Below are 14,797 nucleotides of genomic sequence, written 5' to 3'. Positions count from 1 at the left end.
CTATGAATAATTTCAATGGTGCTGGTGTATCTCTACCCACAGTCTAAGGGCCACTTTTGCCTTACAGTGTGCATACCTGTAGTTACTATTTTTCTTACAAAACCTGTATTACTAAGCAGAAATTCTAATTATAGTACTGTAGTCACATTTTTTGAAAAGGAAAATCAAAAAAGTTGGTATGCTACTTCCTGTCCCTTTTAGCTTCAAGATTTTTTTTTTTTTTTAGTGATTTGCTAGAGATGTGTTGGCTCTTGTTTTATTCTGCATGCACCACTGTCTACAGTGTTGAATATAAAGTGACAGTTGTTATGATGCAGGACTGATAGAAATGAGGTCTGGAGTGGGAAAGAAAGCATTGGAGTAAACTTCCCTGCCAAATGAAAGCTCTTACCTTTGTGTCATAGTGAGAGTTGGTGCTTCTGTGCTCACTGACAGCTCTTCACTTGTCTCACAAATTCTTTTAGGTTCTGATTTGTATGAGAATTTGTAAAGAATGTTACGTGTATTACCCCAAAAAATACTCTGGATTGCAGAGTTGCAATTTTTGAAATTGCCTTTTCCTGTTAGCCCTAACACATGGGTCTCACTTTTGGTTGTATCTTTTCCTTCCAACTACATGTCAGTTGTAGTTTCAAAACTTCAGGTACTGTCAAATAAGCTTTTTCAATATAGACATAGTCTACTGAATGTGTGAAGTTTCCCTTTAGGGAAGGAAAAAGGTATGTAACCATGTTCTACTGGGTGTACTTAGTGCTTTCAAGATACTTTTGTTTGGAAACTTTGAAAAATGCATTTTATCTCTCTGACCCATGGGAAATAGTATTTTTGGCCTGTGCTTTGCACCTTGAAGAGATGATACTACTTAATTTTTTATTCTTTTTGTTATTTGGGAAGAAGTTGGGAGACAGCTGTTCTTTGCACCTGGAGCCCTGCAAAGTGTGATGTTTTGAAAAAAAAAAAGAAAAAGTCATATGCTGTTTCTACCACCATGGGCATGCATAAAAAAAGAGGGAGGCCTGCGAAGGGCTGCTGCACTGTCTGTTCTGCCATCCTCTGGCTTGCTCAGGTTGGGATGAGTGGTTCCCTTTACTGTCCCAAGGGGCAGGTTGAACAGTTCTGTGGTTGAAGGAGGGTTTGTAATTGCTGCACGCAGTAGTGGTTGTGCATTTTACAGTGGTTATGCACTTCCCATCCCTTTATCTCTCTGCATGTTTCCTGAAAGGGAAGGTGTGTAAGAGATTGTTCACCCTGGGTTACCCATTTTATCTTTACCCATTCTGCCATTACGTGCTTTCAGTTTACAGACATAATCTTGTGTGAGAAATACTGCTATGAAGCAAAGCTACAATTCTGTAAACATGCTTCTAAAAAGCCCAAGGCTGGAAAATATGTACATGAGACAGCAATGTTTTGTGCTGACTAAAGGGGAGAGCTTGGTGTTTAAAGCCAAGAAGGAGTAGCGTAGTACTTAGTGTGTTGGTGTCGCAGAATTGGCAGTGTTGGACAGGACCTCTGGAGCTCACCTAGTCCAAGTTCCCTGCCAAGGCAGAGGCACCTAGAGCAGGTGACACAGGAACTTGTCCAGGTGGGTTTGGAACGTCTCCAGAAAGGGAGACTTCACTGGGCAGCCTGGTCACTGCTCTACCACCCTCAGTGTAAGGAAGTTCCTCCTCGTGTTGAGGTGAAACTTTCTGTTTTAGTTGGTGGCCATTGCTCCTTGCCTTGTCACTGGGCACCGCTGAAATTAATTTGGCACCACACTCTTGACAAATGCCTTTGAGACGTTTATATGCACTTACGAGATCCCTTCCCCTCTCTGGACTAAGCAGCCCCAGCTCCCACAGTCTCTTCTCATAAGAGAGATGCTCCAGACCCCAAAACATCTTTGTAGCCTCCACTGCACCCTCTCTAAGTAGCTCCTTGTCTTTCTGGTACCGAGGAGCCCAGAACTGGACACTGCTCCGCATCTGGAGCACCGTAGAGGTGTTTGCACCTTCGGAGAGGCTGTTCTTGTAAAGAAAGACGGGGTGTCCCAGGTGAACGAGTTACCTGTAAACCGGAACAGGTCCCTTGCGCGGAGCCCTTAGCAGCCCTAAGGCGGCCAGGGGTTGTTGCGCGGGGCAGGGCAGAGAGGCTCTCGGCACAGCCGTAGCTTTGGGGGCTCCGCTGTTGCTGCCGGCGCTGAAAAGGGGCCCGGGGGAGCGCTGCCCGCCCGCCGCAGGCCGGGCAGGGCGCGGGTGCCTCGTCGCTGCGCTTCGCCGCTCGGGTTAAAGGCGGCGTGAGGGCGGCCCCGGGTAAAGCGCGGCCGGGCCGGCGCCGCGAGTCCCGGCAGCCCCCGCGGGCCCGGGCGGAGCCGGCAATGCGGGCGGCCGGCGGAGCCATGGCGTGTGAGTGGGAGCCTCTCCCGTCCCTCTCCTGCCGCGATCCCGGCCCCCGCCCGGCCGGGAAAGGCTCCGCGGGGCGCTGTCCCGGGCGCCCCCGGCCCCGGGGAGACCTGGCGCAGCCTGTGGATGAGCGCCGGGAGGAGGGAGCTGCCCTGGCGTTCGGCTGGGCGCGGACCGGCGTTCGGCGCTCGCCCTGCAGGGCTCAGCTCCTCAGGAAATGCCAACGGGCCGCGCGTGCTTCGCTTCCGGCGTTTTAAAACAAAAAAACAAGCGTGTTTTGTAATGTAGCGGAACAAATGTGAACCATTGTTTTACTCCGGCGCGCTTTGACCTGGTTGGGGCCTACATTACTTTAGGCTTATCCTGAGAATTGCTTTTAAATAAGTTTTAAGGCAGCTGGTCAAGGCTGGGAGCAGAGGTCTCTGCAGCACTGCTACACATTTCTCCGCATTTCTCTTGCTTCCACATCTGAATGTTTGTAAAGGAAACTGTGGCACAAATACATGTGTTCTTTTGTGGCTGAGCTTCAGTTTTGCACCTTATCAAACTCCGAACCTGAGACGTATAATATCATATTTATATATAGGAAATAATATTAATTAGCTTACGTTTCCTGGTGTTTTAAACATTATGGGTTTTTTTTCCCTAGTGCCTTTTTTTTTTTTTTTTTTTTAAGCAGAAACGTAAATATTTTATGGCCAACTTTTGTGAACTAAAAATATTCTGCAAATACTGGAAGTTTTTGACAGATCCCTAGTATGATTATCTCGGTGGATCTGGAACCTATGGTTACATCTGTTCAGAATACCAGATAAGCTTTGTTTGCTCAGTAGAGCCAAGAGTAAAAGTCTCTTACATGAGGAGTGGCAAAGGGAGCAGTTAATCATTTGCTTAACCTCTAGAAGCTAGCTGCTTAGCTACTGAGGTTAGAATTAAATAGGAAAAAAGTTGTATCTCTACTGCTCCTGACCCAGTCTCATCTGCACTTGAATCAGCTTTTCCAGGTTCCCTGACCACTGGGACTGTCTTGCTTCCAGCTTTGTCTTTTTCTTATTGTGATATTTGATTGTATGATGTGGGAATTTTCCAGACATGAGAGGCGCTATAAAACTGGGATACTTTTTTTTGATAAAGCCAGAGAGGATTGGTTGGTTTGTGTTTGTTTTAAAGGAAAGAGTTCTACCTGATCAGGGTGTGTTTCCCTACAACCTGGGGTGCTCGGGGGTTAATGGAAGGAAGTCCAAGGGGTGTGCACAAAACCTGGCTGCTTGGAGAGCCTGCAAATGTGTATCCTGGTTAGTGGGAGCTGTTGATAATACTTGCAACTTGGCCAGAAACCAGTTTGCCAAGAAAGGTTAACATCTTTCCTCATCCTGTCTTGTTTTTTATAGCCATTTCCCAGACTAGGTATGAATTGAGGGATAAAAGAAAACAATTCCTTTATTTGGTGCTTTTTGGATTATCCAGTCCTTTGGTGTGCTAGTGGAGGAAGCCTTTCCCATGGACTGAGATCAAAGCCAGTGTCCCTCTGGGCTCTGGGCCGGAGTCTCAGACCCCCCTGTCCAGGTCTCTGACCCTCCAGGGCAGCCAAAGGAATGCCCTGGACTCCAACAAGTGATATTTTAGGCAACTTGTGCGACCAGAAGATGGGCTTCCACAGTGGGCAGCAGCCTGGGAAGGAGGGGCTGGGTGGACCTGTGCTCTCCCTTTCTGTAACAAGGCTCCTTCCCCTAGAATATGGACTGGGTATTGCTGGCGCAGGAGCTCTGTGATCCTTGCAGAGTGGTGGCCATGCATGGCTCCCGTTGGCAGTCCTGAGTTTCAGTGCTCTCTCTGTGTTAAGAGAGTGATTCCAGAGTCAGACAGAGGCTGCAGAATGAGTTGGTAGTTGTTTGTGCATATGTTTATATATTAAGTCATTTGTTTGCTTCAATGCTTGTTATTGAATTCAGTTTTGGAAGAGTTTCCTAGGGGATTTCTGATGAATAATTTTTTTCTTTTCTGCCATCAGCCTTCCGCCTTGCTCTTATCCAGCTTCATGTATCTGCTGTTAAATCAGATAATCTCCAGCGGGCCTGTGGACTGGTGAGAGAAGCATCAGCTAAAGGAGCAAAACTTGTGGCTCTACCTGTGAGTAACAATCATGGCCTACTTAGATGTATGGATCAAACCCTTCAAAACCTCTTTCTAGTGTTATTAATGCAATATATATTCCTCTTCCTCCCTGGACAGCTTAGATGCTGTATGAAGCTTCAAAATAAAACTAAAAAATCCAGGGGTTGTATCTGGCAGCACACTAAAAGGTGGGGAATGAAAAGGGAAACAAAAACAGGTCGATCTTTTTTGTAGTATAATATTCTGGTAAAGTTCTTGCTGGTTTAAATCCTAGGCAATGGTATCATTGATATATTCTGAATTCAGGTAAGTGACACTGTAGTTTGAATTGTACAATTGTAGTTGCTGAAGAAGTATAGAAAAGGACAGTTTTCAGCTGAAGAATGTTGACATGAAGGTGAAGGATGGTGCACAGTAGCTCTCTTTGCTGTAAGCATTCCAGATACTTGAGAAACAAAATAGACTAAAACATATTTCCAGCAGGTCATTTGTGGCTGAATTGTGATTAAGACATATTTCTCCCGTGACTTCCATGTGTGGAATCATAAGTAGCCACTTAAAATGATCAGTCACTTCTGACTTATTTTTTGAACTTCGGCCATAATTACTTTGCTGAAATTTCACACAATGGGTGGGCTGGCAGCAGGGTGAGCTTCCCAGCGCCGCGTTGAGCTTTTCTCCTCCCTTCACGGGGTGCTTCTGTTGCTCCTGCACCCTACAGCATCTGACCCAGGAGTGCAAAGTTCATCTCTGGGTGAACTTTAGGTCTCAGTTTTACACACTGAATGTTTTCTCTCCTGCTGTCATGGGAGAAGCACTGAGCAACCTTCCCAGCACCTCTGTGCTAACATGGTTCTTGTGTTGCAAATGTGACCATTCAGTGTTCTGCCTTGGTCTCCTGTGTAGAGAATACCTGTGATTTACTGGTTTCATCATGTGTACAAACATTGAATTTTCCAGACTTTATTTAGCTGAGATACTCACTTTTCCAACAATGATTTATGCTTTTAGAATACAAGTTGTCAAACATGGGCAAGGCATTTCACAGACTTTTGGGAGATACATTTTGCATTGACATTCGGGCATGGGTATGAAATATTGTCTTCCCTCTGTTCTGTTTCTTTGGCGGTTCATTGTTTGCTTTAATAACTTTATATAAAGAAAAGTTACTCTCGCTGAATATATGAAGATGGAAGCTACTGGCTTTGCTTTCACTACTTGGAAGTTCAGCCCAGATTTCAAAAGTCTGGGATGCTCATTTTGACAGCCTGTAGAGCCTTCCCTTCCTCCTTCTTCCATTTACAGATTGTGCTGTGTGTTAGCTGGTACCTGGTGGCCTAATTCCTGTATAGGGGGGAAAAAAAACGTTTCCAGCTTGGCTTCATTTATTCCAGTTCAGTAGAACCTACCTCAGTTGTTAAGAAGTTTGCTTGAGCAAATAAAGCAGAAATGTTTATTGTGCTAGCTGGATTTTTTTTTCCTCCCTTTCTCTTTGCGGGGTTGGTGGGGGTGTGTTTGTCACTTCTGATGAGCAAAGGGTGGAGGTATCTGGGCTGGGAGTCCCTTTCTCACAGAAGAGAAGTTGCTGCCACAGTTTGATAGCCTATCTGTGGCCTCCAGCTGTCCCTGTGGCCTTCAGGGGACAAAAAAAGTGTTGGGTTTGGTCTCACGTCCTCATAGAGCTCAAAAGTGTAACAGAGTGAAAATTCCTCCTATCCTGGGCATCTCAAATACCACCAGCCCACCTATCTTAGGCATCTAAACCCCTCTGTTAATCTGACTGTGTAAAGATTACATGTCTGGTTCTGAGGGATGGCAAATCTTTAACTAGGGCCTAAGGTGGAGGACACTGTTCAGTTGTGAGGAAACTGTGTTTAAAGGATTGCTTTAGCAAAACAGTAAGTAATTTTGAGAAATGTATGCTTTTGCAGATATCCTTTTAAAAATTAAGAAATCATGGGTGGTGGAAGAGCATGAGCATTTCACAATTTTGAGGGGATCTGTTGTGCTTGTAACTTGCCAAATGAGCTGTGTGGAACTTGACTTCTCATTCTAATGTGAACATCCCTTGTGTTCTTACTAAGCCCAGAGCAGTGAATTTGCTGGCCTTCCAGCTTGCATGATAGTGTTAGCTCATGTTCTGTTTGGCATGCACTCCACAAACACACCTGTTGTATTTTCAACAATTGTCCAGGTCTCTCTGGCCTTCCTGGCATTTTCTGGTTTGCTTACTGAGCTCCTATAAACTAAACTAAACTCCTGTAACCAAAGGTTGTTTGAGAACATGGTTAAAGAGGAGTTTGGAAAGTTAGGTACATCTCATTGTAGTGGTGTTACTGGATTTTAGCTTCTCTCTCTTTTTTTTTTTTTTTTTTCCTCCCTCATCTATTTCTAGGAATGCTTTAATTCTCCATATGGAACCCAATACTTTAAAGAGTATGCAGAGAAGATCCCTGGGGAATCAACACAAAAGCTGTCAGAAGTTGCAAAGGAGTGCAGCATCTATCTCATTGGAGGTAGTTTACTCTTAGTGACCCATCTCCCTGGGGGGAAAAATGGGCAGTGTCTATTACTGCCATTGGATCAAAGTTACATCAGTAACACAGAGGGGGAAATCTCTGTTCTCCCCTTTACAAAGGATCCATTCCAGAAGAGGATGATGGAAAGCTCTATAATACATGCACTGTCTTTGGGCCTGATGGTGCTCTGCTGGCAAAGCATAGGAAGGTAAGATGGCAGAACACTGTTATGGAACGTTTTCTCAGCAGTGTTGCACAGACTGTACTTAAATGAGTAGAACCTTGCAATAACAGTAAGTTGTGTACCATCACCCATGATATTTCATTTAACTTTTATTTGGGGCATGTAAACACCACTTCAGAAGATGGTCATAAATTTGTTCTGGATAAGGATGACAAAATACTAGAAGATGAAATTGGCATTCCCCATATGCTGGGAAAACCATGATAAAGAGTAAAACCTGATCCAACTCGGGTATCTCTGTACCCTGGCCTAAGTCTAAAACCCAGTGCCGCTTCAGTGGGATCAGGATTTTCCCTCTTCTTCCTAATGGATTTAGTCCTTCTGTTACAATAAATACTTTATAAATACATTCTTTACATGCTTTGTGCTATACAATGTAGACATGCAGAGTCCAAGTTAAGCTGTCACTGCTGTTTATAGTAGTTGTTTACTTGCTGTCGTCTTCACCTCAACATTGCTTTATGCCTGCTGGGAAACTGTTTTCCATTTGTAACTCCAGTGTCAGTTTCTCCTCATGGGACTGTTCTGTTCATTCTTATCCCCAGTTTCTGCTCATGGGACTGTGCACACAGGGATCACTCCATGAGTGAACAACAGCTTATTTCTGTCAAGGAAAAGCCAAAAAGAAAATGCAGGGTTACTTGGAGCAAATAAGGTAGTGCAAAATCCCTCAGTCGTGCAGGGATTCATTTACTCTGTTTGCTGATTCTACATCAGCATCACTCACTAGATGACTTTTTGTGTTACCCTCCACCTGTCACAGCACAGCAGTCTGCAAGCCCAGGAGATGCTCATAGAATGAGTGCAGGCTTGTGCTAAGTGTGAACAAACAATAAAATAAAGTCGGCACTGCTGTTAGGAAGCTCCAGTCAGGAACAACACCTTCCATTGCAGGGGAGGGATAGAGGCTGCTGCAGGTCCTCAGAGGCATCTGCATAGCTGAAGTCATGGGTACTTTATGGCTTAGTGAAGGTGTTTTCTGGAGAAGTTTTACAGGAATGAGATTCAAATGTTAGAGACAAAACACTTGGTCAAGACATCTAGCTGTATTGCATGTATTTGCAACTTTAGACATGTATATTTCTGTAAAGAAGAAAATACTTTAAATCATCTTTGGAGGATCTACCAATCTTAAGCAATTTTTACTTTTGATCCTTACAAAAGAGCAGTCTAGATAACAGCAGAAAACACATGCCTAAAGAGGCTCAAATACCAAGCAGAGAAATTGCTAGTAATTGGTATTAATCATAATATAATTTCAGGTTCATTTGTTTGACATTAATGTTCCTGGGAAGATACAGTTCAAAGAGTCTGAAACACTGAGTCCGGGGAATAGTTTCTCCATGTTTGACACGCGTGAGTATAAGACAAGCTCTCTCTTTAAGGAGCTCTACTACAGTAACACTAGTCACTCTGGAGTTCTCTTCCCCCTCCTCCCTCCCAGCAGTGGATTTTTAGACTGTCAGATTGGGCATTTGAAAACCATGGCAAATAGTTCAAGTTTGCTTCAAGTGTTTGGGTGACTTCTGAAACTTTTAAAAAGGCACTATGGTTGCAGAAGGACAGAGGAGTACTAAGGGTTGGAACATATGGCACCTCACTTGCCTTAATTAAAGAATGCTTCTATTGATTCGTTAGAGAGAAGCAATTGTATTTTTGTAGCAGTTACAGCTTGAAAGTGGTTCTTATAAAAATGGCCTAGAAAAGAAATATGTAACAGCCTACACTGGTACATTGCTTCATGCGAGGATGATATAATTATGGAGACAATTAACTAAACCAGGAATCCCATTCCAGCCTTCTTGCATCAACCACCTCAGATAAAAAAGCAAAATACCTATTCCTCCCCACCCCACATTGCTCAAAAACTGACACAGTCTGTTTACAGAGCTCTCCAAAGAGTCTCTTGTCTGCCACAGTCACTTTCTTGTCCTTGCACTGTGCATGCTCTAAGCAAGTACATGATTGTATTTTTACTCCATGAAAAGCACGGAGTGTTTCCTTTTATTGAAACGAAAATAACTGAAAAAATTGCTGCTAAATGAGAGAGGAGTATGTTGCACAAAGAGCTGATACAACATGATTTTGTGGAAATGGCTGTTCTTTACGGGTAGATAAGGCTGCTTCTCACAGACTTTCTGTCATCATGAAGCATGAATTCTCCCCCACCAACAGCCAGTGCTTGTTGGACGCACAATTAAATATGGCTCCTCCTGTTGCTGTGGCCACGTACAATAGCAGTTGGCAGGATGGCTACAGGGAGTCTGGTGATTGTTTTGTGTACTTGTGCTGGTGATCTGACTGCTCTCTCTTGTGTTTTGAGAACAGCATACTGCAAAGTGGGCCTGGGCATCTGCTATGATATGAGATTTGCTGAGATGGCTCAAATCTACGGCCAGAAAGGTGAGGCTGGGTCACCTAAGGGAACATGGGCAGCCCTAAGGCCAGCGCTAGGCAGGGTGGTACGTGCTGGGTGATCCCTGTGACCAGGCATTCCTTGATCCAAGTGATCAGGCATTCTTATCCCTGCCTGGTAGCATAAAATGCATCCTGTGGCCAAGACTCTTTCTCAGATGAGTGACTTCTCTCAGGGCATAAAGTAACCATCACTTCCTGATGCACATGTGGTGGTGGAGTGATGGAGCTGGGGGTATCCCCACAACAGCTCTTGGCTGATGTAACCTGTTAGGTGTGGACAGGCTCTGTTTGGTTCCATTTTGGCCAGAGGCTGGGAAGTATGGAAAGAAACCACCTTGGGTTTCAGTGTGAAGGGCCACTCCAGGGTAAACCATCTTCCCCTTACTGATGCTTGGGTTCTAATTGTCTCTTAACCAAGGTTGCCAGCTGCTGATATATCCAGGGGCTTTTAACATGACAACAGGACCAGCTCATTGGGAACTCTTACAGAGGGGACGGTAAGATCAAAGTTACAGCTTATCCCCCTGTTCTAGAGGAGTTTTGGTGCATAGAACTGAACTTTCTGTGTTCCAAATGACACTTGTGCATCAGAAGTGGTGCTGCAGGACCGCTCTGCTGTTGCAGCTGTACCATTCCTCAAACCTTGCATGGGTCACCAAAATGATTTTACTGTCAAGAAGAAAAGCAGGAGGTACTCAGCATTTACTCCTGCCTGCCCCTGTCACGCCCTTTCAGTGACGCTTTCCTATGGCCTTATAAGCACCCTTCACACACAAATTCTAGAGAGAAGAGCCAGGAACCATTTGGGTAGTGCTCTAATTACAAGTAGAAATAGACTCTGAGATTCCTGAATGCTGTATTATTTATTAATTTGGTCAGCTTCAATCAATTTTGCTACATACTGAATGAACCTGTGAATTACATTATATTCTATGTACTAACTCTGGAGCCAGGTGCTAGAGACTTCTCTTTCCAGGCTCTTCTTTCTCTGACCTTTGTATCATTCACAGTTTGGGCTAGTCATTTAGAGGATATGTAGCTTGTCCTTCAGAGTGGACTTTCTCTTCTGCTTAATTAAATGGTATTATAAAAAACAATTCTTCTCACTTTTTCTCTCCCTTCCTTCATTTTTCTGTGAACACAGAGCTGTTGATAATCAACTCTACGTAGCTACTGTATCTCCTGCTAGAGATGAAAAAGCATCCTATGTTGCCTGGGGACACAGCACTGTAGTAAATCCTTGGTGAGTTCAATAAAATAAAAAACACCACCTTTTTTGGGTTAAAAATATTTTAGTTGGCAGTCACACTTCAGTCCTGCTTGTCCATCTACTGTGAAAAGTGCATAGTCTTGGTAAAAAGCGTGTGAGACTTGAGCCTACATTCTAAAGATCATCATTTAAAAACAGCCAGACTAAAAAAAAAACAAAAACAAAAACAAAACAAAACAAAACAAAAAAAAAAAACAACCACACAAGAGGAAAACTAGAACTAGTTTGAGTATGTATTCAGTTTGGTAGTAAAGATGTTACTTAGTAATAGGATTTAGCATTAGTTGAGCTGCTGACCTTGTCCCTGAAATTCAGTCTATTATATGCTATGCATAGAGTAATTCTCTGTGTAGAAGCAAACCATCTTAAACAGCTTACACAGAACTATCTCATTTCCTCAAAGAACAACACAAAGAAAGAACAAGAAGGATGTCTTCAGCTAGAGAAGAGAGATTCTGACTTGAGCAGAAGTCACGCAGGTGCACAGGAGGTAAAAGTGATCAAATATTCAGGCAGTTGTTTTTCTTTCAGATAAACCTACTGATTGTTCTCTTCCAGTTATTTGCATAGTAATAAAAACTTTGTGTCTTGAGATTTTAACCTTATGTGATGAAAGCAGTGGCAGAACACTTGGGGGAGACATGATCATGTTCAGTAGTTCATGCAGAGTAAAAGTACACTATTAAAAGCCAGTAGGATCTTCAAAGGTGAAAGTGTTCATCTTTGCCAGTGTGGTGGTTCCTCTCCCCTTGAGGCTAGTTGCATGCTCACAGGCAGTGGTACTCAGAGTGGCTTTTACCACAGTTCTTGATCTTTGAAAGGCACTTACGTTAAGTGTGTATATATCACATATAAAAAGTGCCATATATAAAGTCTGGAAGCCATTTCTATTGTGCCAGAGTTATAGATTATGATGCTGTTTTAAGGACACTGCTGTCATTACAGCTGTAGGCATCAATGGTAGGAACTCCTTTTTGTAGAAACAGCAGCAACTGGACTGATGCCTTGAGACCAGTGTGTTAATCCTGTGAACAAATGTGCTTAATTTTGCAGGGGTGAAGTCATAGCCAAAGCTGGGGCTGAGGAAACAGTTGTATACACAGATATAGGTAAGGGGAAAATTGTTGTGTTTTTTCCCCCGCTTTTTTTCTGGAACACAGGTCATGACACTAAGGAGGGACAGTTTTTTAAGTCTGTGGCCTTACAAGTGCAACTACAGATGCTGCAGCATTCCTCTGCCTTGACCACCTTTGCTGAGTTAAAGTAAGAACCAGCAGCACTTGCCTGTACTGTTCTCTATAAAAGCCTCTGTAGCTGTACCCTTCTAGATCACTTCCTTAGGAAGAAGGTGCCACCTTAGTCTAGAGCAAAGCTGAGGCTTCCTTCAGCCCTGGCTGTTCTCTTGCAGTGCCCTACCACCCCATTCTCCATCAAAGCTGCTGTTTTCCCTGTCTTATCTCAGAGCAAGTCAGGAGCTTTCTTTTTTGGCCGTTGTTCTCTTAACTCTTTTCTTCTCCCCTGCAGATCTAAAGAGACTTGCAGAAATACGTCAACAAATTCCTATTTTAAGCCAGAAGCGTTGTGATCTCTATAGTGTAGAGATGAAAAAGTGAAGATGGGTGAAGAGGGAAGGTTCAGCTGTCACAAGTGGCTGTTGCCTTCATCTTTGGAAGGATTTCCTTAGTAGTTGCTCCACAATGCACTGCCAAGTGTACCAGTTAAGAAACCACCACATAAGAACTTGGTGCAATTCTAATATGATTGAAATATAACTTCTGCGTCTCCTCTCATACTTAAGTATTTCATAGTATTTTACAGCCAGGATAAAGATGGAGACGAAATCAGTTCAACACTGAACTTAATTAGTGATTAACATTGATTTTTATGCATCATAATGTTTTAATTACCTTCTGAGTGTTGTTTTGTAGAACACAGAAATGGAGATTGTGTTCTCTGAAACTCCCTCTCAAGTCAGCTTTGGTATTCTGAAGTTTTCAGTGAATTATCAGAAAATCTAGAAGCATGGTTCTTCTCACTCTGTCCTTTTTAGATGTACATGACTTAACCTAAGTCCTTGAATGCCCTCCTTCTAACTTGGGAAGCTTAAAAATTTAACACACTAAGCAAAACAGGCCAAATTCTGCTCTGCACTACTCAGGACACAGCAAGAAGCTGACAGACAGAGCTGCTCCTATAGAAGAATCTGTGACAGTTTTTGGTTCATGTCTTTTGTCTGGATCTGTGTATTAAATTCTCCTTATGGCAAATCCTGCTAGTTGCTGAAGTGACATGGGTTACTGTGTTACAATTCACACCTTGCTTTTGCTCTCCGTACTGCTTCCTTAATAGAATGTCTGAGTGTGTTTTAATTCTGCTGCCTGGAAAAGGCAGAGGGGAGTCAGGTTGGAAAACCTGTTGCACTGCGTCCTTCTGCCCGCAGTCTCCCAGAAGACTGCTCCATGTTTGAGTGCAGTATTGCCACCATGGGCAGCTCCCATCCACTGCAGAGAAAACATTCCTCACTGTGCTGCTTTTGCAGGAGACCAGCTGATTGTGAAAGATGGCTTTAAAATACTGAAAACCAGCCAAGCATGTTGCACTTTGGGTTTTGGGGGTTCTTTTGAAGGAAGGTATCTTTTAATACAAAAAGAATTTACAAATTATGCTTTTTATTCCTTGGGATGAAAAAAAGAAGCAACTTACCAGCCTTCCCTGATAAGCTTTTCGTTTTCCAGCAGCATAAAACAGCCATAAGGCTAAAAGGTATTTCAAAATACAAAAATGGAAGGGAGAGAAGGTTTTGTCTTGATCTAGCTAACCACATTTCCCCCAAAACCATCTTCCTTTTATTCATGTTCAGCAATCTTCCTCTTCCCAGTCTTTTTGGTTTGGTGGGGTTTTTTTGGTGGTGGGTTGTTTTGTTGGGGGTTTTTTGGGTTTTTTTTGGGGGGGGTGGGGGGGGTTTGTTGTTTGTTTGTTTGTTTTGGTTTGGTTTGGGGTTTTTTTGGTTTTTGGTTTTTTGTGGGTTTTTTTTTTTTTTTTGGTTGGTTGGTTAGTTTTTTTGGGGGGGGGTTGTTTTGGTTTTTTGTTTTGTTTTGTTTTAATTATTTTGTTTTAATTATTTTGGCTTCTCTGCAATGAGCTTGGTGTGTGTTTTATAAAGAAAAACAAACACTCAGCCACGCCCTAACACATCCTTCCCTCAAAAATCAGCTCCCACCATTCCACTCGGTGGCATTCTGTATCAGCAGGTATTTTTGGTCTGTACTTTTCACTGCATTTTGCTGCACTGGAACTTTTAAGAAACAAGCCACAGAGCACAAGGTGAAATGAAGGTTTATTTGTTGAAAAATAAATATTAAAAAATTAACAATTTACCATTTGAGCTGAGTCTCCTACATTAGATTAGTGCTTCCCACATACTCAGCAACCCATATCCATGATGGCCATTGCTGGGTTCTAACTTCTAAATCAAAATGATTTTAACTCTTTCCCTCCACTCCCTCTACTACTTCAACACGCAGGAGTAAATAAATACTACCTTTGGAGGATTAAAGTAGTGCAGGACTCTCATGGGCTGACCACTTAAATCTGAGAAATGCAAAGTGCAGTTTGCAACAGGTACCAGAATCTGTGGTCTGAACTCTCCTCCCCTGGAATCCCAAATGGAGAGGATGGATGAAAATCTATTACAATCTACTTTGGTGAACTCAGCTGACATGAGCTCAGTTCTTATCAGTCTATCAGGACAACTTCTAAGCACCTTGTTTTAGTAGGGTATTTAGTAGGGTCTCCAGTGTGCTGCACTCAGAAGTGATACAAAGGGGACTGTGGATTTGTGAGGTTT

The 14,797-nt window shown here is 43.2% G+C and overlaps 1 protein-coding gene across 1 annotated transcript; it reads left to right on the top strand.

Moving 5' to 3' along the window:
* Positions 1 to 2,344: 2,344 nt before the first annotated feature.
* Positions 2,345 to 14,327, top strand: NIT2 (nitrilase family member 2). The gene is made up of 10 exons (XM_040089158.2): positions 2,345 to 2,387; positions 4,396 to 4,514; positions 6,895 to 7,015; positions 7,138 to 7,226; positions 8,525 to 8,618; positions 9,591 to 9,665; positions 10,099 to 10,177; positions 10,825 to 10,923; positions 12,004 to 12,059; positions 12,475 to 14,327. The coding sequence occupies exons 1-10, from the start codon at positions 2,360 to 2,362 to the stop codon at positions 12,561 to 12,563; spliced, it is 849 nt and encodes a 282-aa protein (XP_039945092.1). The 5' UTR covers positions 2,345 to 2,359; the 3' UTR covers positions 12,564 to 14,327.
* Positions 14,328 to 14,797: the final 470 nt, after the last annotated feature.

The sequence above is a fragment of the Hirundo rustica genome, chromosome 2, assembly GCF_015227805.2.
Source record: "Hirundo rustica isolate bHirRus1 chromosome 2, bHirRus1.pri.v3, whole genome shotgun sequence".
Lineage (NCBI taxonomy): Eukaryota > Metazoa > Chordata > Aves > Passeriformes > Hirundinidae > Hirundo > Hirundo rustica.
Note: the sequence above shows the minus strand (reverse complement) of the source record. Positions and strands in the feature narration are given on the sequence as shown.